The sequence below is a fragment of the Hippopotamus amphibius genome, chromosome 11 (assembly GCF_030028045.1).
Source record: "Hippopotamus amphibius kiboko isolate mHipAmp2 chromosome 11, mHipAmp2.hap2, whole genome shotgun sequence".
NCBI classification, from domain to species: Eukaryota; Metazoa; Chordata; class Mammalia; order Artiodactyla; family Hippopotamidae; genus Hippopotamus; species Hippopotamus amphibius.
Genome location: NC_080196.1, coordinates 24,339,761 through 24,362,756, shown reverse-complemented (window position 1 = coordinate 24,362,756; position 22,996 = coordinate 24,339,761). Strand labels below are relative to the sequence as shown.

Below are 22,996 nucleotides of genomic sequence, written 5' to 3'. Positions count from 1 at the left end.
TTAATGGGGCCGGGCTTTAGACACTACTGCGCCTGCGTGCACCTCTTCCCCGCCTCCTTCCGGGGTGGTAACCCTGTAGGCTTTAGAGCCTCCCGCCAACCCGCCCGCTTTGCGCAGGCGCGGTCAGGGGCCGAGGCCGCGTCCGGGAGCTAGGTGTAGGGGGTGTGGCCAAAAGGCAGAGGGGTCCCTCGCGCTGGGTAAGGGGCATTCGGGAAGAGTCGGTTGGGGGCGGGAAGGGGCTGAGAGGGGGTGCGGGGGTCCGCAGTGTGGAGGGGTGCAAGGGCAGGGTGAAGGAACAAATGAGGTGGTCAGAACAGCCTTAGAGCTCAGCGTCTAGCAGGGCGAAGACTCAGGAGGATCTGGGGGAGAGGAGGGAGAGAGAGCAGCTTACTGAGAGATGAGAGAGTGAGGGGCCAGAATAATTTCTTCAGGATAAAAGCAAATTAGGATGTAGGGAGGGATAGGAATCCCAGATTGGGGGGAAAGTAGATGAATTCCGGTGGGAGGGTTCGGAGATCTTGAAGATCGCTCTCTCTGCTCTAGGACTCTGGAGAGGCGGGTGGTTAACAGGAATGGAAGCTGAGGGGACAGTAGAGAGAAACTGAGAGGGAAGCTGCTGGAAGGATTTGGATGCTATGTCAGGAAGCTGGCTTTTCTGCCGAGGGGTCTTGGCTGCCTGGATTCCCCCCCGGGGTCCTGGGTAGGCGTCCTGCTCTACATGTGGCCACATTCGTCAGGGGCCAGGCCTTGGGCCAGCGCTTTGATAGGGAAGGACCCAGGAGTCATGGCTTGGTGGTGTCTGGATGGGCTTCCCCAAGGCCTTGGTGAGCCATGGAGAGAACTCTGGAGATTGGGCTCACAGCCCCTGCACCGCATACCTCCTTTCTCACCTCCATCCAGGAACAGCAGAGACTGTAGAAACTTAAGGAGGAGGGTAAAGGCACTGCCCAGAATTCTAAAAGTATGAGTAAAACATAAGAGCCTCTCAGCCTGTCTCGGTAAATTCTCTCCATCTCATGGCTGTTGCCATAGTTCTATCAGGAACCAGATTGAGACAAGCAAGTGATCTTCGGGTATTTCCTGCTTCTTTTAGGAAGTAGGATAAGAGGAGCTAAGAGTCGGATGGACCTAGCTGTTATTTAAGGATTATGACTTTGTTATTGTAGGGGCTCTCCCTTTGGAAGGTGGCCTGAAAATTGAATTGGAGTGTCCTTGTTTCTCCTATTGTCCAGGGGAGCATAGATGGCTGGACACAGACTCTAGAGACTTCAAATAATGTGGAAATGTTTCGACCTTCAGGTCAGTGGGACCTGGCAGGGGGACTGGTGATTGTGTCTCCCTGGGAAACTGACCATCTTTGTCCTTATAATTCTTCAGGTTCCACTGGGCTGATTCCCCCATCCCACTTCCAAGTTCGGCCCCTTCCAACTCTGCCAAGAATGGCTCCCACGTGGGTCACAGACATTCCCCTGGTCCAGCCCCCCACCCATCAAGATGTCTTAGAGAGGCGGCCAGACAACCAGAGACCTCAAGTGACCATGTGGGAACAGGAAGTTTCTGGCAAAGGGCAGAAGCCAGGGTGGAGAGGCAGGTACGGATCTAATGTTGCTATTTTCTTGACTTGCTTGCCAGTGACCCTTCTTCACTGAAATGGATTCCTTACCCTATTTCAGCCCTTAGTTCCATGATTTGTTCACTTTTACAGAAGCAGTTGTTGGTGCCTACAACACATAAATAATAGCAGTGTGCTAGATGCTCGGCACAAGGATACCAAAAATGAGCAAGAGACATCCTGATATCAAGGAACTTAAAATCCTAAGGGAAGAGATAGGTTGACCCACAGCTGATTGTATTAGGCGTAGTATAAGGCAGGCTGAAGACGTACCGGCTGGGAGTACACGCCGTGTGCTATGGTAGTGTAGCTTCATTCTGACGGAGCTGGCCATGCCATCTGTCGGTGGGTTGGCTGTGAAAATTCTTATTCTTGATATTTCATGTGTCTCTTCCCATATGTACTGGAACATCGTTCTGCCGTTTTGTTCTTGAGTGGGAGTGCAGATGGGTCCTCCTTGGGCCCCATCAGAGGGAAAGCAGCATGGTGCTGAAAGGGCAGCACTGGAGTGAGTGTCAGACAGAGACTCTCGTGGCTAGTTTGTCTACCAGCTAGGGATCCTTTGACCAGTCACTTAATTTCTCTAGGCTACAGATCTCTGCCACTTAAAAAAAAAAAGTGCTGCGGAATTCCCTGGCGGCCCTGTGGTTAGGACTCTGTTCTTTCACTGCTGAGGGCACAGGTTCAATCCCTGGTCAAGGAACTAAGATCCCACGAGTTGCACAGCGTGACCCAAAAAAAATTAAAATTAAAATTTAAAAAAGTGCTGTGGTTCTGGGCCTCAGTGAGAGAGCTGTGTCAAGAGCCGTGTTATAAGCTGGTTTCAACTTTATGTGATGCCAGTAGACTGTGCTCTCCAGCGGCTGGAACTGTGTTATTTATTGAGGTCCTGCCCTCTCAGACTTCTCATGCAGCGTACCTAACACTCAGTAAATGATTTTAACTAGCGCTTGGCCTCGCTGTATTGATACTGGGTGCCATGACCTCTCTTTCCACCTCCATCAAACTTTCTCTTGCCCTTAAATCAGAATTCAAAAGTCTCTGAGTGTCCTTCCAACTAACTTCTCCAATTCAGAACGTGTGGCCTAATGATGTGCATATCTGATGTTTAACAGATCTGCCAGTATATTGCCCTTGAGGGAGGTCACGTTCCATGAACTCAGCTAGCCTTTGGTCCTGTGGGCCCAGATGTGCTTAGTAGGGCTGTCACAAATGGTGATGGTGATGGAAATGCAGAGATCCCCATGGCCCAGCTTCGTCCCCTGCCGTCTCCCCACATGGGAGCAGACGGAACCTCTCCTCCTTCTCCTGTCTCCATTTATGCCTTGGCCACCCTCCCAGCACCAGAGACAGGTCTCACCTGTGCTAACCTGTCTTTGAAGGTCCGTGGAGCTGGCGGGGTCGCAGGCCCTGAGCCAGCAAGCTGAGCTGATCTCTCGGCAGCTGCGAGAGCTGCGGCGGCTTGAGGAGGAGGTCCGGGTGCTGCGGGAGACCTCACTGCAGCAGAAGATGAGGCTGGAGTCCCAGGCCATGGAGCTGGAGGCACTGGCACGGGCAGAGAAGGCCGGCCGCGCTGAGGCCGAGGGCCTGCGTGCCGCCCTGGCCGGGGCCGAGGTTGTCCGGAAGAACCTGGAAGAAGGGAGCCAGCGGGAGCTGGAGGAGGTTCAGAGGCTGCACCAAGAGCAGGTGAATGTGGGCGTGGGAAGGGTTCAGCTACACAGTGGTGAGCTGGACAGGAGCTCCCTGGCAGAGAGCAGGCATTTCAGAAGAGTGATGAGATGTTTGGTGAAGGTGAAAAAACAGGTGACCTGGAAAGAGGGAGACCTTCACCTGGTGAAGGTGAAAAAAACAGGTGACCTGGAAAGATGTGCTGGTCTTACTCAGATTGCCCTTTTCCACTAGGATTCAGGTGACCTCCCACCACGTAAAGCCCTCCTTCCTCTTCCAGTAGGAAGTGGTTTGTCTTCCTGCTTTACTCCAGGTAGCCAGTTCATCTGGGAGCATGGGGGGAGGGGGAGTGAGGGAGGTGGGAGTGGGGCCTCAGGTGGACTGGGAAGGGGCGCTTATTCAGTCAGCAAGCATTCATCCGTGCTTACTCTTTGCCATCCCTGAGACAAGAGCTGGGATGCTGGCGTGAGCAAATCAGCCAACTCTCTGCCCTTGCAGATGGCGTGGACAGCTGAGTGGGAGACACACACATTCAATGCTTAATTTAATTCTAATTAATTAATTGCGATTGGGAGAAGTGCCATGAAGGACAAAGGAGCCCTGACTGGTCTGGGGGTTTGGGAAGGCCACCCTAACCAGTCGACATGTTAGGAAATGAAACCATGAAGAAACTGGAAGAAAATATGGGTGAATTCCTTTGTAACCTGGGAATGGGGAAGCCTTTCCACCTATGAGTCAAAATCCAGAGCCATTAAAGAAAAGGTTGACGTATAGACTTTATAATACCACACTTGGGCATGACAAAATAAAAGTCAAATTAAAGGGTAAATGATAAACTAGGGAAGAATATTTATAGCTCATATCATAAGAAAAAGCTAATATCCCTACTATATAATGTGTACCTAGAAATCAATAAGAGAAAGACAGCAGTCCAGGCATAACATGGACAAAGGAGATCCTTTGTCCTTTCTTGGAGATCCTTTCTTTGTTCAAAGAAAAATATAAAGGACCTTTAGATTCATGAAAGATGCTTAATGATAAGAAGCTGACATTTGTGTTAAGTAGGAGTTGGCTGGTGGGCAGGCATGTGGGGGGCGATGGGGGCGGGTGGGACACTCAGCTGCGTGTAAACGTGAACAGGAAGAGGTCAGAGGGGCTTGAGTACCGGCAAGTTAGAGGGGCTCTGGGTGTCAGGGGGTGGCGTGGGAGGCCTTGGGCCCATTCAACTTTATACTTTACCTTAGGAGCAATGGGTAACCATTGAAAGGTTTTAACGGGGAAATGACATGATCAGATTGATATTTTATGTGTAAAAGGACCAGTTTTGTGATTCATGTCCAAAAAGCTCACAGCGACTATGGTTTGGAGGTAGGGCTAGAGGCGGACGGACCGGAAGTGGGGGCAGCCACTTCCCCTCCTTCACTGGCCGAACCTTGACTCCTTCAGTGTATCTGACACGCTTACCACTGTTGGAGGTCCCGTGAGAAGAAGTCAAGCTCCCTGCCGTGCTAGGGTTTCCTTCCGGATGGGGGAAGGCGGATCGTGAGCACGTGCAGCAGCAGGATCATCTCATAATGATAAGAAGGGCAGGAAGGGCAGGAACAGATGATAGGACAGAGCAGGCGGCGGGTGGGGAGCAGCGGGCCGGGCAGGCCTTCCCCACGAGGCTGCGTCACCGAGATCCGAGGAGCTGGGGGAAGCCCAGCCTCCCGGTGATTCGGAGGTGGAAAAGAGCAGACTTGTTGAGGGGACTGCGGGAGAGCACTGTGGCTGGAGCAGAGTGGGCAGCGGGAGAAAGAGGACAGAGCTCAGAGGAGCAGGCCAAGGCCAAGGCACGACAGGCTTCACAGGCCCGGCGAAGGAGCTGGTCTAAACGCCGTGGTCAGCCGCTGGAGGTTTCTAAGCCAGGTCAGGAGATGGTTTCTGTTGTCCAGGCCGGAGGTGGGGGTGGCTTACCTCAGGATATAGATATGGAGAGAAGTGACCGTGTTTTGAGGGGTGGCCTGACAGGAACTGCTGATGGACTGGAGGGTGATGGGGCGTGAGGTGCCAAGGATGGTCTCTGCTTTGCAGTGCACGGTTGGGTGGTTTCTTGGGTGCTTGTCCAAGGTCACAGAAAGTGGGAGTGAAGGGCAGGGCTGAAGCAGGGGCAGATTTGGAAAGCCCAGGTGTGGGCGAGCCGCTGAGCCCTCCCTTCTCTCCGCAGCTCTCCTCCTTGACACAGGCTCACCAGGAGGCTCTTTCCAGTTTGACTAGCAAAGCTGGGGGCCTGGAGAAGTCTCTGAGCAGTCTGGAAACCAGGAGGTCGGGGGAAGCCAAGGAGCTGGCTGCGGCCCAGAGGGAGGCCGAGCTGCTGCGGAAGCAGCTGAGGTAGGTGGGAGTGGGTGGGTAGGGTGGGGTGACTGGAAGTGGGGGCCCGGAAGTGGGTGGGTTGGTGGGTGGGATGGGTCTCCCGGCTGCCCCCCTGATGGCTGCTCTGCTCCCGTCCAAACTCAGCAAGACCCAAGAGGACTTGGAGACTCAGGTGACCTTGGTTGAGAATCTAAGGAGGTATGTGGGGGAGCAGGTCCCTCCTGAGGTCCACAGCCAGACGTGGGAATCAGAGCGACAGGAACTTCTAGAAACCGTGCAGGTGAGAGAGTGCCAGACATGAGAGGGGTGGGACATGAGGGCTCAGGTCCCGAGCGAAGGGGCCCTGGAGAAGAATCCAGTCCCCGGGAGAGAAGGCAGTGCCATCGGAGGGCATACAGACTGGCTGCCACCTGAGGACCATTGGGAGACCCGACAGAGGTGGCTGTCCTCTCTTTCCCCTGGCCCCACCCAAAGCACCTGAAGGAGGACCGGGACGGCCTGCACGCCACCGCTGAGCTGCTGCAGGTGCGTGTGCAGAACCTCACGCACATCCTCTGCATGCAGGAGGAGGAGCTGGCCCGGAAGGTAGGCCCCTCGCCCCCTGGTGCCGTGCTGCTCCCAGAACCTGCCGGCCTTCTTCCCTGGAACGCCTCTTGCTGTGGCTCCTGATGCTGGGGCAGGACAGGAGAAACAAAACCCACCTCCCAGGAGTTGCCTGGTGGCACAGTGGTTAAGAATCTGCCTGCCACAGAAATAGAGACTCAGATGTAGAGAACAAATATATGGACACCAAGTGGGAAAAGCAGGGAGGGTTGGGGCGGGATGAATTGGGAGATTGGGATACCAAATTGTACACTCTAAATATATGTAGTTTATTGTAAAAAATTAAGAATTAAACAAAAAAAGGGAATCTGCCTGCCAATGCAGGGGACATGGGGGACACGGGTTCAGTCTCTGGTCCGGGAAGATCCCACATGCTGCAGAGCAACTAAGTCCGTGTGCCACAACTACTGAGCCTGTGCTCTAGAGCCCGAGAGCTAGGAGTACTGAAGCCTGCATACTCTAGGGCCCATGTGCCGCAACTACTGAGCCCGCGTGCTGCAAGTACTAAAGGCTAAGTGCATAGAGCCCGTGCTCTGCAACAAGAGAGGCCACTGCAATGAGAAGCCCGTGCAAGCGCAATAAAGAGTAGCCCCCCACTTGCTGCAATGAGAGAAAGCCCGCACGCAGCAATGAAGACCCAATGCAGCCAAAAAATAAGTAAATTTATAAAACAAAACAAAACAAAAAAACACCTCCTTCTTCTGCTCCCCCAGGAGCCCACACTCTCCCCACTTCCTCCACCTGCAGGTTCAGCCTTCAGACTGCCTGGAGCCCGAGTTCACCAACAAATGCCAGTCCCTGCTGAAGCGCTGGCGGGAGAAGGTCTTTGCCCTTATGGTGCAGCTGAAGACCCAGGAGCTGGAGCACAGAGAAAGCGTGGAGCAGCTGAAGGGACAGGTTGCCTGGCGCCCTATTCCTCCCTGTGCTCTCTCCCAGCTCCCTGCTCTTTACAGAAGGGATGGCATTTATTCACCAAATACTTGGGTGGTTCCCACGGCTGGCAGTACAGCCCTGAGCAAAGGCCGACAAGAACCTGCTCTCGTGAGACTTACATTTCTGTGAGGTGGGCCGGCATTAGGTAGGGTGGTCAGGGACGGCCTCCCCCAGGAGGTGACTGTCCAAGGATGGGTGGGTGGCATGGGCAGAGGCCATGGGTCCTCGTGGGTGGGTCACAGGGTGTGGGCACATGGAACATGCTCCTGGAAGGAAATCTGGACTCAGACTCCATTCTCAGGAACCCAGGCTTCTTGTCTCCCTGTGTGGCCTTCTTTCAGAGACATCTGCACCTGCCCCTTCCTTCCCAATGCCCCCCCTACAGCTTTCGGCTCTAGACCTGCCTCCTCTCCTCCCCCAGGTGGCAGAGCTCCAGGAAAGAGTCGACACCCAGTGCCAGGAGCAGGACATCCTGCAGCGCTCCCTGCAGGACAAAGCTGCAGAGGTGGAGGTGGAGCGGATGCGCGCCAAGGTCTGTCTGAGACGGGCAGAGGCTGGGGGAGGGCAGGGAAACCCCAGGGAGGGGGACCCTTTTTATTTCTTGGCCACACCATGTGGCATGAGGGATCTTAGTTCCCCAAAGCAGGTATCGAACCTGTGCCCCCTGTGGTGGAATCGAAGAGTCTTAACCACTGGACTGCCAGGAAGTCCCGAGGGGATCCTTTTCTTTACCTCATCCTTCCTAGGCCCTGCAGGTGGAACTGAGCCGCACTCAGGAGGCCTGGCGCCGGAGGCAGCAGCAGACAGCCACGTCCGAAGAACAGCTGAAGCTTGTGGCCAATGCTGTCAGCAGGTGTCTGGGATGGAGGGTGGGTGGAGTAGCAGTTCTGCTTGGCCAGCTTCCTGGGCATCAGAGCCTCAGGCAAGAGGGACTGGAAAGCTTGCCATGTGGAAGATGCAGGGCTGGAGATATCTAGCCCTGTACAATCTCTGTGTTTGTTTTTTCCTGGGGCAACCCCCCGCCACGTTCACACCAGGGTCACTTATGACTCCCACCCACTGCATGTTTGGCTGGAGGTGAGGTATTACTAACTTCCTCTTGCAGTTAGTAACAGCTTGAACTAAATAGAGCACCTAGGAGGGTCTCCACCTTCAGAACTGTTCAAGGATAGGACGTGTAGACACTTGATCTTTCTTTCTGTCTTTAAAATTTTGCAGGTGTGTCCTGTTGAGTTGGAAAAAATTTAATCTATTTTTTTAAGCTAAACACCCACAGGCATACCTCACGTTATTGTACTTTGCTTTATTGTGCTTCACAGATACTGCATTTTTTACAAATTGAAGGTCTGTGGCAACTCTGTGTCGAGCAGGTCTATTGGTGCCATTTTTTCCAACAGCATTACTTTTAAATTAATGCCGTTTTTATTTATTTATTTGGCTGTGTTGGGTCTTCGTTGCTGCGCGTGGGCTTTCTTTAATTGTGGCAAGTGGGGATTTCTCGTGGTGGCTTCTTTTGTTGTGGAGCGTGGGCTCTCTAGGCACACAGGCTCAGTAGTTATGGCTCTCGGGCTCTAGAGCGCAGGCTCAGTAGTTGTGGCGCACGGTCTTAGTTGCTCCATGGCATATGGGATCTTCCCGCACTGGGTATGGAATACATGTGCCCTGCATTGGCAGGAGGATTCTTAACCACTGCGCCACCAGTGAAGTCCCTTAATGTTTTTTTTAAGCCATAATGCTGTTGCACAGTTGATGGACTACAGTATAGCATAAACATAACTTTTATAGGCACTGGGAAAGCAGAACATTTGTGTGACTTGCTTTGTTGCAGTATTCACTTTGCTGCGGTGGTGTGGAACTGAACTTGCAGTATATCCGAGGTCTGCCTGTACTTGCTTACTAGATATTCCATCTAAAATGTATGCCAGTTTCTTTTTTAATCAATCGCAAGCCTGCTTCTTATACCAACTCCCTAGGTGTTTCCTTCACAGCTATGGTCATATAACCTTAGAAAGATCTCTAAGGAGAAAGTTTCTTTGCACAGGTAACAGCCCCTCCTCAGCTTGGACATGGGGTCACTGGGGGGTCCGCAGAGAGCTCTCAGCCCAGTGTCTGGTTTATTGTCTGCGTTCGGTAATAAATGTTCACTGTTACCATGAGGCTCTTCTGGATGGATCACCTGACAGTTTTTGGCTTAGAAAGATTGTGATGCAGGATGGGTCCTTGCCCACCATCCCTTTCTGTTGGATTTGTACTTTGAGGACCAATTTAACTAAAAAAAAATTTCATGAAAAATTTCAAACATGCATGGCATTAGAGAGACTAGTTATGATGAACTAATACCCAGATTCAATCCATTGCATGTGCCTCCTACCTCCAGGGATACAGAAAGATACACTGTGGACAGGGTTTTACAATACTTTGATGCCAAGACATTACTGAAATGGTCCTTGCTAATGATTTATTGCCAAAAACTCCACAAGGCTTAAGATAACTCAAGCTTGGAGACTTCCCTGGTGGAGCAGTGGATAAGCCTCTGTGCTCCCAATGCAGGGGGCCCAGGTTTGATCCCTGGTCAGGGAATTAGATCCCACATGCATGCTGCAACTAACAGTTCACATGCCAACTAAGAGTCCACATGCTGCAACTAAGGCTAACGAGCTGCAACTAAGGAGCCCTGGAGCCACAATTAAGGAGCCCTCCTGTTGCAACTAAGACCCATCACAACCAAATAAATAAATAAATATTAAAAGAAAGAAATAACCCAAGCTTGGATTGTTGCCAGGTTTGTTAGTCTCTTGATGGCTTGGTGATCCTATCAGGAAAAGGCTTTCCTGAGAGCCACGGTAGGTGTTGGAAACCCCCACTCTTGGAAACCCCACTCACACAATTTTCAGATAAAAGTGATCTCTGCTGTGCCACTAGGGATACAGCTTTCAGCCTTTGTCGTCCTATTGTTTTTCCCCTGGGTGCTACATAGGCCCTCCTCCCAGGGGGCCTATTTAGACTTCTCAACTTCCGGGAGCCACGCTGATCCTGCTTTGGGCACAGCCAGCTGATAAAGCATGTGGACCCGGCCTTCGCTGCTATCTGGGGTTTGTTGGAGAGGATAACTCTGATCTCTGATACATAATAGTGATCAACAAGCAGATTGTGAGAAGTAAACTTCGCAGTACAGTCATTTAATGCCTTCTTGGGGCAAACTGATGGAAGCTACGGGCTTTGTTCCACAGAAAAATGCACATAAGTTCATAAACCCCAGATATGGCATATGGTGCCAGGAGACTCCCCAAACCTGGAGACGCACCTGGGGGCCCACAGGTGAAAAAGTCTAAATCAGCTAGAGATAAGCCCACCTTAGGGCACTCATTTTAGCCTCCCTGTAGAATCTTTTTTTTTTTTTTAATTATTTATTTATTTATTTTGGCTGCGCCGGGTCTTAGTTGCAACATGTGGACTTCTTAGTTTGTGGCATGCAGACGTCTTAGTTGCAGCATGCAGACGTCTTAGCTGTGGCATGCGGACTCTTAGTTGTGGCATGCATGCAGGATCTAGTTTCCCAACCAGAGACCAAACTCGGGCCCACTGCGCTGGGAGCTCAGAGTCTTACCCACTGGCCCAGCAGGGAAGTGGCCCCTCCTGTAGAACCATTGTTACTGAACTCTTTATTATGTGATGGCATCTGAGTCCAGATAAGGTGCAAACCATGAACCTCATTATTGTTTTTACTCCACGGCTGTTATTAGACACTGATTGCCAGGACCCAAATGAGACGCTTACCATAGGTTTGGGACCAGGAATAGCTGTGCTTTTCTTAAGAGCAACTGCATTTTTTTTTAGAGAATTCTTTTGTTTATTTATTTATTTTATTTTTTATTTTTTTATTTATTGGCTACGTTGGGTCTTCATTGCTGTGCACAGGCTTTCTGTAGTTGTGGAGAGCAGGGGCTACTATTCATTGCAGTGTGCAGGCTTCTTATTGTGGTGGCTTCTTGTTGCAGAGCACGGGCTCTAGGTACGCGGGCTTCAGTAGTTGCAGTGCATGGGCTCAGTAGTTGTGATGCACGGGCTTAGTTGCTCTGCAGCATGTGGGATCTTCCTAGACCAGAACTCAAACCTGTGTCCCCTGCATTGGCAGGCGGATTCTTAACCACAGCGCCACCAAGGAAGCCCCAGAGCAACTTCATTTTTATCTGACAATCACTAAGGGGCTGAAGCTTTCAGGTTTTCTTTCATGGATGGCAGGGTTCTCTACTCTTGACTTCAGCTTCTCTTCCCCTTGCTCTGATTCCCCTTCCCTGCTTTCCCCATGTACACAGCAATACAGGATAGAGGGGGTCAAGTCCTTTCAGAAATGAGGTGGGGTTGAAGGGTTGGTGACCTTGTGCCTTCTCCAGCTTTCAGACCTGGCTCCAGAGCGCCGTGGCCAAGGTGGAGCAGGCCGCAGCCCGGCTGCCCAGCCTCAGCAGCCGCGTCAGCTATGCTGTCCGCAAGGTCCACACCATCCGGGGTGGGTAGGGCACCTGCCAGACGCACCCTGCCCCTGCCCTGCCAGCCCTCTTATCCTACACCCACCCTCTGCCTCCTTCTTGCCTGTGTGAGCATCTCCTCTTCCCTTACTCCTGTTTCCCTTCTTCTCCTCCACAAGCTCACCTCTCTGTTGCTCTCTGCCTTTTCTTCTCCAGGCTTGATGGCTCGAAAACTGGCCCTTGCTCAGCTGCGCCAGGAGAGGTGAAGTTTGGGCCACTTTGAGGTGGATCAGGGGCAGGAGTGGGGCTTTAAGGTGTTGGTTGCTGGGACCCAAAAAAAGGGAGGGTGGAGGAAGGATATAGGGGCTTAGGGGCCAGGCGGCTGGGTGATTCCCCACCATCTCTGTTTCCCTTCCCTGTCTCAGCTGCCCCCCACCCCCACTGGCCCCGGATATGAGCCTGGAGTTGGAGCAGCTGCGGGAGGAACGGAACCGTCTGGACGCAGAGCTGCAGCTGAGCGCCCACATCATCCAGCAGGAGGTGGGCCGAGCCCGGGAGCAAGGTACGCCTGGTCCTCAAGTCACCGAGCTCTAGCCGGGGGCCAGAGTCTGAGTCTTGGGGATGAAGAGGAAAAGGGAAGAGCTGGGGTCTGGGGTATGGAGAAGCCTGCGTGGCACCACCTCTTCCCAGGGGAAGCGGAGCGGCAGAAGCTGAGCGAGGTGGCCCAGCAGCTGGAGCAGGAGCTGCAGCGCACCCAGGAGTCCCTGGCCAGTTTGGGGCTGCAGCTGGAGGCGGCTCGCCAAGGCCAGCGGGAGAGCACGGCGGAGGCTGCCAGTCTCCGGCAGGAGCTGACCCAGCAGCAGGAGATCTATGGGCAAGGTGTGCAGGAGGGGACACAGGCAGACCCAGGGCGGGGGCGGGGGCGGGAACCATGAACCAAGGCTCCCCCGACACCCCATGTGCACCTCCACCCCAGCGCTGCAGGAGAAGGTGGCCGAAGTGGAAACTCGGCTGCGGGAACAGCTCTCAGAATCAGAAAGGAGACTGAACGAGGCCCGCAGGGAACACACCAAGGCTGGTGAGATTGGCTGGGGTGGACACGGGCTTCCAGGAAGAAAGAGGTGCTGAGGCATGAGGTTATTTTAAACACTTTATTTTTAAAGCTTTTTTTGAAGTGTGCAAGTCGGGAAGTTATCAAGGAAGATGAATTCTCAGGTGGTAAACACCTGCATAGCCAGCACCCAGATCAAGCAGCAGCACTTAACCAGCCCCAGCCCGTCCGTCACCCTCCTCCACCCGACATCTCATACCAATGATTACCCCCAACTTTTTTTTTTTTTTAAGAACTTTTATTGAGATACAGTTAACAGACAATAAACAGCATATATTTAGAGTGTACAATTTGGTATCCCAATCTCCCAATTCATTCCCCCCCAACCCTCCCCGCTTTCCCCACTTGGTGTCCATGTGCTTGTTCTCTACACCTGTGTCTCTATTTCTGCCTTGCATTTCCTCTTTCGTAGTTGTTAGCATTTGCCTTATGTATTGAGGTGCTCCTATATTGGGTGCATATGTATTTGTAATTGTTATCTCCTCTTCTTGGATGGATCCCTTGATCTTTATGTAATGTCCTTTCTTGTCTCTTGTAACATTTTTTATTTTAAAGTCTATTTTATCTGATATGACTATTGCTACTCCAGCTTTCTTGTGATTTTCATTTGCATGGGATATCTTTTTCCATCCCCTCACTTTCCGTCTGTATGTGTGCCTAGGTCTGAAGTGGGTCTCTTGTAGACAGCATATATATGGGTCTTGTTTTTGTATCCATTCAGCCAGTCTGTGTCTTCTGGTTGGTGCATTTAGTCCATTTACATTCAAGGTAATTGTTGATATGTATGTTCCTATTACCATTTTCTTAATTGTTCTGTTTTTGTTTCTATAGGTCCTTTTCTTCTCTTATGTTTCCCGCTTAGAGAAGTTCTTTTAGCATTTGTTGTAGGGCTGGTTTGGTGGTGCTGAATTCTCTTAGCTGTTGCTTGTCTGTAAACCTTTTGATTTCTCCATCGAATCTGAATGAGATCCTTGCTGGGGAGAGTATTCTTAGTTGTAGGTTCTTCCCTTTCATCACTTGAAATATATCATGCCACTCCCTTCTGGCTTGCAGAGTTTCTGCTGAGAAATCAGCTGTTAACCTTATGGGAGTTCCCTTGTATGTTATTTGTTGTTTTTCCCTTGTTGCTTTTAATAACATTTCTCTGTCTTTAATTTTTGTCAACTTGACTAATATATGTCTTGGTGTGTTTCTCCTTGGATTTATCCTGCCTGGGACTCTCTGCGCTTCCTGGACTTGGGTAGCTATTTCCTTTCCCATGTTAGGGAAGTTTTCAACTAGAATCTCTTCCAATATTTTCTCAGGTCCTTTCTCTCTCTCGTCTTCTTCTGGGACCCCTATAATGCAAATGTTGGTGTGTTTAACATTTTCCCAGAGGTCTCTTAGGCTGTCTTCAGTTCTTTTCATTCTTTTTTCTTTATTCTTTTCTGCATCAGTGATTTTCACCATTCTGTCTTCCGGCTCACTTATTCATCCTTCTGCCTCAGTTAATCTGCTATTGGTTCCTTCTAGTGTATTTTTCATTTCAGTTATTGTGTTGCATATCTCTGTTTGTTTGCTCTTTAATTCTTCTAGGTCTTTGGTAAACTTTTCGATCTTTACATCCAGTCTTTTTTCAAAGTCCTGGATCGTCTTTACTATCATTATTCTGAATTCTTTTTCTGTAAGGGTGCCTATCTCCTCTTCATTTAGTTGTTTTTCTGGGTTTTTATCCTGTCCCTTCATCTGGTACAAAGTCCTCTGCTTTTTCATTTTCTCTATCTTTCTGTGGCTGTGGTTTTCAGTTCCACAAGACGAAATACTGCTGATACTGCTTGATTCTGCTATCTGCCCTCTTGTGGAGGAAGCTATCTAGGAGCCTCCTGTGTGCTTCCTAATGGGAGGGACTCTACCCCCAACTTTTTATTGGGAAAAATTTCAAACACCTAGCCAAGTTAAAAGAATCATATAATAGATACTCATATACCTTCTTTGATGAGAGGCAGCAGTTAATAACTTTTGGTCACATTTCCTGTCTCTCTGTATATAAACACATATTGATGTATATACGTACATTTTGGGGGGAATTATTGAAAGTAAGTTGCAAACATCCTGACCATTACTGCATCTCCCACAAATAGAATATTTTCCTATGTAACCTCAATACCATGGTCACATTTTAAGAAAATGAACATGAATTGCACAAAATCTGATACCCAGTCCCCATTCAGATTTCCCCTAGGGGTCTCTGGGAAGCTTCAGTGATGGGGGAGGATCCCAGAGCATCAGCCCCCTCTCCCTCTGTACGGAAGAGACTGAAAGCCACAAAGCATCAGTGGTTCCCCTGAGTCACAGAGCTGGGGACCCAGTGTTCCTGCCCATCCTTCCAGGCTTGTTTTCACGGTGCCTCACGGCCTCTAGGCTGCCCAACACCCGTCCCCTCTGTGGCCTGGCTTTCCCGTAGTGGTCTCCCTGCGCCAGATCCAGCGCAAAGCCACCCGGGAAAAGGAGCGGAACCAGGAGCTCCGGCGCCTGCAGGATGAGGCCCGGAAGGAGGAGGGGCAGCGGCTGGCCCAGCGCCTGAAGGAGCTGGAGAGGGACAAGAACCTCATGCTGGTAGGAAGCAGGAGACTGGACCCTTCTTGGGCTGGTTGGGGAGCAGAGCTGTGGAAAGGGGAGGGGGCTCTGCCTGGGCTCGGTGGCGTTTAACCCTCTCCTTCCCAGGCCACCTTGCAGCAAGAAGGTCTCCTCTCCCGTTACAAGCAGCAGCGACTGTTGGCAGTTCTTCCTTCCCCATCGGATAAGGGGATACCTGTGGAGACCAGCCCCAGGCCCTCAGAATCTTCAGCGCCTGCACCTCCGGCAGCGGCTGTATGCACCAAGGAGTCCATCAAAGGTAAGGGACAGGTGGCGGGAGACTTCAGGAACCTCTCCTCCAAGCACTCTGCAATGCATGAGCCTTGTTCTCTGTGACCCCTGGAGGTGCACAGCCTCTCTTATCCACGCCCTCCTTGGACCAGGAGCCTTCTCCCTCTAACCCTCACATCCTGTGGCGTGACTGTGACAGCCTTCTCTTGTCCACCTCCTGTCCCTTGGGGTCTTCTTTCCCAGGATCCCTTTCTGTCCTGCTCGATGACCTGCAGGGCCTGAGTGAGGCCATTTCCAAAGAGGAAGCTATTTGTGAAGGAGACAGCCAGACCTCTTCTGTCTGCCTCTGAGCAGCTGCAAGGACCGGGAGGATGAGGATGGAGGAAGAGTGGATCAGGGAGGGGGTCCAGCTCAGCCCCGTTCCCCATGCAGGTGCCCTCAGGGACACCAGCCACCAAGATGTTTTGAATTCTCCCGTGGCTCAATAAAGTGAACTACAGTAGGAATCATTGTTTGGGCAGTTCTCTCTGGGAATATAAGGAAATTTTCTCCCTGGAGCCTCTCTTGTCCAGGAAATGTGAGAAGTGGTCCCCCACACAGCTCTTTCTCTAGATGGTTCCTTTCACAAAACCCCTTTACTAGGCTGCCTGGAAGTTTGGAGAAGCTCCAAGTTTCTTTTTATTCTCAACTTTTGTTTTAAAACTACCTCTGGAAGATGATCAGTGCCAGGAATGAGGCAGGTAAAACATTCACGTTTGACAGGAATCACAGAGCCTGGCAGTGTCCTGCCCCGGGGGTTGCTCCAGTGGGCTTGATGGGCAGGTCCCTGCTCGCGTGGCACTTACATTCGGTGGGAGAGACAGACCACAGGCAAATACCTATGAGGGTGAGTCAAAACTTATCTGCACTCCAGTTATATTCAAACTTCTTATAAATTCTACAGCCAGAGTGTGGATAAGTTTTGACTCACCCTCGTACATAAACAAATGTTTCAAACAGTAGTAAGTGCTATGAAGAGAGAAAAAAAAGACGATGTAGAAACTGGCTGTGTAGAGAGGGCAGCATTAGATGGGGGGACAGGCAAGGGCTTTCTCAGGAGGGATGTGGAGCTGAGGCCGGAGTGAGGTGAGGAGCAGTCTGTGCAGCCGCCTGGGAGAAGCACGAGGGCAGGCACAGTGGGCAGGTGCACAGGCTGGAGGGAGCCCAAGGGAGCATGCTGAGGGGAGAGGCCAGGCCTGGTGTTGCTTGGATTTCACTCAATAAAAAGCCCTTGGAGTACTTTTAAAACTGAGAACAGACACAGAATTTGAGTTACATTTTTAAGAGACCTGTTGGCTGGCTGTGAAGGATGAGTTTTGGGTGTGGCCATGGGAAGAGAGAGAGAGGAATGAAGTCCTCACAAAAAGTGACCTCACAGGGGTGGACTTCCCTGGTGGCGCAGTGGTTAAGAATCCGCCTGCCAATGCAGGGGACACGGGTTCGATCCCTGGTCAGGGAAGATCCCACATGCCACGGAGCCTAGAGCCCATGCTCTCCAACAAGAGAAGCCACCGCAGGGAGAAGCCTGCGCAGCCCCCCACTCACCACAACTAGAGAAAGTGTGGCGCGTGCAGCAATGAAGACCCAATGCAGCCAAAAAAAAAAAAAAAAAAAAAAGTGAGCCACGGGGCGGGGCAGTGGTTCCGCCTACTGCAGGGGAGCAGACCGGGCTGGGGGCTGGGGGGGGATGACACACAACCTGGGGAGGAAGTGCGCTCTGTTTAGGACACGTCTGAGAGGCTCACTGCCGAAGAAACGTTCTAGGGGGATCTCTGAACAACTCAGACCTCACAGACGGACATCTGAAGGATGCAGGGAGGGAGGGGGTGGGCGCAGAGAGTTCGCAACAAAGACCCGGGGAGGGCCCGAGGGGCAGTGAGGAGGATTCCAGAGGGAGGAGGAAGAGGCTGAGATGCCTGGGGGAGCTGAGGCAGCTTGTTCCCCAGCCTCTGGGTGTGACTGATGGGAGCAGCCCTGGGGCGGGGCGAAGGAATCAGGAAGTCCTCGCACTTCCTCCTTCACCTGCAGTCACCCCAGGTGACACCTGGATGAAATTCCTCAGATGTCACTGCTGGGGAGGCCCCCTTCACCCCTAGAGAAGGCTTATGCTGGGAAGTGGAAATTCCAGAAAGAACGGAGCCCCAGGGAGAGGGTCCACACTGGGGTGGATGGGGGAGGCTCGGCGTACCAGTGGAGACCGTCCCAGCCATGTCCCAGGTGTTCAAGGGAACACCCCCGTGCTCCCCCTCCTTGTCCCCCAAATCGCCCACCCCCTGCCTGGCATCCCGCCTCCCAGCCCCTGTAATTACGCTGCTTCCCCACGCGTGGCTTGCTCCCATTCCTTGGCTTCCAATGACCTAGAGATGAGAGGTAGAAGTCCCTGTTATTAGGGATTGCTGTGCGGTGTGGATGAAGGGAGACACAAAAACAAGGGTGGGGTGACCAAAGGCTGGGTCATCGATAAAGCCCGGGTGGCAGGGTCCTGAGCTGGGGGACTAAAATGAGGGACGCCACTATCATAGGTTACACATTAGCCATGGCCTTCCAAACAGGTTTGACCAGTTAGGTTCCGATGTGATTCCTGTATGACTGGGCCAGTCCTCCCCCAGAGGTTGGTCTCCTCCTCTCCCTCCTCCCCTATAAAGCCTCTTGGGGTTCCGAAGCACCCAGCCTCAGCCAACCCCTGACTCTGGGGGCCAGGAGACAGCCAAGATGCTCAACTGGAAGCTCCTGGGGATCCTGGTCTTTTGCCTGTTTGCTGGAGGTGAGCTGGGAATGGAGGCCCGGAGTCCGATTTGGGGTGATGGGGGATGGTCAAGATGAGGCGAGGGTGAGATGGATGCATAGTGATAGGGAGGTTCTGGGAATTCACAGGAGGGGATGGAGGGGATGCAGGAAGGTGCCCTTTAGAGCAGAATAAATGTTTTGCTGGTTTGGGTGTAGCTCCATGTGGCGATTTAGATCAGCATTCAGGAGTGCGGGCCAGTATTCAACGGAGCTGAGATCTGCGGTAAGGGGGCAGCAGTCATTGTAGAGATGGGATCTGGGTGCCATACGGGGCCAGTGTGTAGACAGCTTTGGGACTGCAGACACATACAGGGGCCCCGCCAGTGGGGGGTCCCAACCAGGGTTGGATGGAGCTTATGCGGGGGGAGGGAGGATCCTGTCAGTCTAAGGTTGGTCGAGTTAATAGTTCAGGACAGGGTTTCATGTCATTTTAAGATCACTTTGGCATTTTGTGACTGTGTAGAGAGTTACTTTTGAGTTTTGTCTGTGGGATCAGCTCAGGCTGTGGTCCATCTCAGAGAGGTGATGCTTCCTGGGTCCGTAGCTGCCGGGAGAGGGGGGATTCTCACAACCGCTTACCTTTCTCCTTCCTCCTCTACAGGCATCTCAGGCAGCGGAGACCACCCATCTCCCTCATCCACAGAGGCCTCAGAGGAGGAGGCCCCCCCAACATTGCCTCGGGGCCCCCCAATCCCTGGTGACCCCTGGCCAGGGGTACCCCCTGTCTTTGAGGACCCTCCACCTCCAGGCCCCAGTGGTCCCTGGAGAGACCTGCCTGCATCTGGAGTCTGGCCTCCTGAACCCCCTAGAACTGACCCCCCTCAGCCTCCCCTGCCTGATGACCCCTGGCCAGCGGGACCCCAGCCTCCAGAAAACCCCTGGCCCCCTGCCCCTGAGGTGGACCACGGGCCTCACGAGGAGCCAGATCTTGACCCACCCCGGGAGGAGTACAGATAGCGGATCCCCTAGAGGCAGCCTGGGCCTCTGCACTCGCGCCCGTCTCCACCCCTCTGACCTCCCTTGACTTCTCCCCCATTCAGCCTAACTCCTTAACTCCTCTCCTCACTCCTTCAGTTTTACTCTGAACCTCGAAGGTGTTCTCAATGTTTTCTGCCCCCTCTTGAGATTCCGCACTTTCCCCTTCCCTTTTTTCTCTCACAGCTGAAGAGAACGCCTGTATCTCACCTCCAGTCCTCGCCCCTTCCACCTCCTTTTCCCCACCCCTGGGACTCTGGGGGCAGGGCCGGCAGCACTGTGTCCTCTGCTGCCACCTGGTGGCCGACAGCTGGGACCTGTCAGGAGACCATGGTGCTTCCATGAAATGGAAAAATAAAAAACCATGTTTTCTTAATTTTGACTCTAGGCTGCTTCTTTGCCAATGAGCAGGTCTTTTCACATTCAGATGCCCTCATCACAGCCACAAACCTACAGAGATCTGGAAGTCATCTCAGTTCCTGTCTTGTCCATATGCCTAAGGATGTGGAACTTAGCAGGTTGAAGGATGGAAATGCAACTATCAGAGTTACAAGGACACGTGGACCCACATTTCTCCCATCCTGGGATCCCTATTTGGAGAATGAGTAACCATGTTAAGGGCTTCCCTGGTGGTGCAGTGGTTAAGAATCCACCTGCCAATGCAGGGGACACGGGTTCAAGTCCTGGTCCAGGAAGAGCCCACATGCCTTGGAGCAACTAAGCCTGTGTGCCACAACTACTGAAGCCCCTGTGCCTACAGCCTGTGCTCCTCAACAAGAGAAGCCACCGCAGTAAGAAGCCTGAGCGCTGCCATGAAGAGTAGCCCCCGCTCTCCACAACTACAGAAAGCCTGTGCGCAGCAATGAAGACCCAACACAGCCAATAAATAAAGAAATAATTTTTTCTTTAAAAGAAAGAAACCAAGTTAAGTTTCTCTTTAATAGCTTATGGTTTGCATACCTCTGACTGAACATGAAAACTCTCCTGGGGCATGTGGGCAGGACCAAGTTTTAAGGGGATCAATTTCCAGAAGCATATGCATTCCTTCCTAAAATGAATCTGCCTGAGAACTATGTTCTTTTCCACGTGCTTCCATTAACAAATGACCCTTCTGTCACTAGACAGGAAGGCCGAGTTCTCTCGCATACCCTGAACCAGACCAGGGTGCTCTCCCTGGAGCTGCCAAATGAAGTCAATGGAAAATAAAAATCAGCCCTTTCCATCTCACTAAGGGATGCATTTTTAGTAGAAGTTTACTCTTCTGTTTAATCATTGTCAATATTTGTAGTTTCGATCAATTGCATCTTTTAATATTTGTAATTATAAACCCAAGGCAGAATAACTGTTTTTAACATAGTCTTATGGTCACAGGAAGTAAATTTCAATTTATTGATATGTATGTATTTTTGTTACAGGGATGTACAATAAAAGATTTTCCAAAAATACACTAAAATACAAAAAAGGTGATACAATGAAAAAAATATTTCATTAGGACAAAACTCTATAGGGAAAATGAAATGGAAAAAGGAACTAAAAAAAAAAGGTAAACTTGCTGACTGGCTAACGGACGTGTTCACTTATTAAAAGGATGTTACTAAGCATGAAAGGGGTATGGTGTTATATTCCATCCACTATATTTAAAGGAGTCACGTGACTTTCTAAATGTATACGTATTTACAATTTCCCAGGAAGTGTACCCTTTGCAGTATTTAAACTTAAGATTAAAAATGTTAGCTGCTGACTTTAAAATGAGTAAGGGGTACATAGTTTCCCCAAATTCTTTAAGGGTGTATTTGAGCAGGAAAGTTGGAAGGGCAGGAGCCCAGAGATCCCAATGGCCTAATGTCAATCAAGTGGCTGGCAGCGGGGTTGAAGAGGGGCTAAAAGAAATGGGGGTTCCCTGACCTTAAAATCCACCCCTTAGGACCGAGTTTGCTTATATGATAACTCCCATCAAAACCTGTATGTGACTGGTTTGAAAACAAAACAAAACAAACAAAAACGCCTCTAAGTTTAGAATCTGGAAATAATCTTAGAACAGGTAAGAACTGTACGGGTGAGCCTGTAATTTAATAAGCCTCAAAGTGGACTAGATTCACTCATTCATTCAATCTTTATCTCATACCCTCAATATGTCCTCCAATGTCAGGTGCGATATAAAGAATAAAAATATACAGTTCCCACTCTCAGGGAGCTTGAAATTAGGCCAAGGGAGACAGGAATTACATGTAAGTTAAATGACAATGTCACAGACTGTAAGGATGCACTAAATAACATGAGGAAACATCACAGTAATAGCCTTGGTAGTAAACGCCATGAATTCAGAAGATAGTCACGCACGGGGAGCTGGAGTAGTCAGGGGAGGCTTCCTGGAGGAGGCCTGAAGCGGGCTGGCAGAAAGGCAAGCTGTGTGGCGGGAGGACCCGCCAGGAAGGGGCGGACCCAGGGCTGCAGGCGCAGGAGCAGGCGCCGAAGCTGGCCTACCCCGCCGCCCCACCCCCACTTGGTTCAGCACCAGCCCTGAGCTTCTGCCCACGTGTGCTGTTGCCGCTGCCTGGAGTGGCCTTCCTCTCCCCAGCCAGTTGTATTTATCTTCCGTGACGCCTCTCCCGCGCTGCTCTCCACCCTCCCCTGTATCCCCTGCCTCGTGCCACCTTGCTCATCGGTGCAGCTGTGCCTGGGACAGAACTCAGATGGCAATGTTTATTCCCATCTCCCCTCCTAGGCGCCAAGCCTCTTGGAGGCAGAGACTGTGTTCTGCGCATTTCTTCTGGGACCTCATCATCATTTTGGTTCCTACTGACTCCCAGTGTGCTGTCACTCCCGGCAACCCACCTATGCCTCGGACATTGCCCTGTGCAGGGAGTGCTGGAAGCACCTGTAAGCGTTTCTCCGCCCCCCCCCCCCCCCCCCCCCCCCCGCTTCCCCGCAGCCCTTGATGGATGACGGAGAAATATGCGCGTATCAATACTCCAGTCTTAGGAGCCCAAATTGCCGTCTGTGGGACTTTGCTGGGTTCCACACAGTTGCTTGGTCTCCTTCCCTTCCTGATCTCACTTCCCCACTCCCTTCCCCTCCTCCCCACCCTTATAAATTTTAATAAATCCCTTTTACTTGAATTGTTGTCTCAGGATCTGCTTCTGGAACATCCAACCTAAGGCACAAAGTACGGTTTGCTACAAACCCTTGCAGCGGCTTTTTACTGCGCATGTGCAGTAGGCGCCCAGCGACCCAAGGCGTACAGATTAAGCGCTCACTTAATTTGCACAATAACCCTATTGTTATCACCACTTCTCAGAAGAGAGAAACAAAGGCCCAGAGAGGTACAGTGACTCATGCAAGGTCATACAGGGAAAAATGGCAAAACTGGGATCTGAACTGAGGTCTGTCAGTTTTATTTATGGGATATTTTTAATTATCTCATCTCTATTCATCTGTGTAAATCTGACACGGAATACATGTCAGATGCCTGGGCCAGCATGGACACTTAATATGTTGTATGAGTCAGGGTTCTCCACAGAGAAAAAACCAATAGAATGTACGTGGAGATTTATTATACAAATTGGCTCTTCAGATTACGGAGGCTGAGAATGCCCACGATCT

General features: G+C 51.4%; 1 protein-coding gene across 1 annotated transcript; it reads left to right on the top strand.

Moving 5' to 3' along the window:
* Positions 1-119: 119 nt before the first annotated feature.
* On the top strand, positions 120-19,769 carry LOC130831584 (coiled-coil alpha-helical rod protein 1-like). Its single transcript, XM_057699838.1, is given in 20 exon segments — positions 120-197; positions 1,233-1,299; positions 1,378-1,591; positions 2,995-3,298; positions 5,487-5,650; positions 5,777-5,912; positions 6,107-6,217; positions 6,983-7,132; positions 7,590-7,700; positions 7,915-8,021; positions 11,563-11,675; positions 11,851-11,896; positions 12,060-12,196; positions 12,325-12,513; positions 12,611-12,712; positions 15,189-15,340; positions 15,449-15,620; positions 18,277-18,320; positions 18,323-18,395; positions 19,020-19,769. Coding segments are annotated over 19 exon segments (2,697 nt in total). The 5' UTR covers positions 120-197; positions 1,233-1,283; the 3' UTR covers positions 19,376-19,769.
* Positions 19,770-22,996: the final 3,227 nt, after the last annotated feature.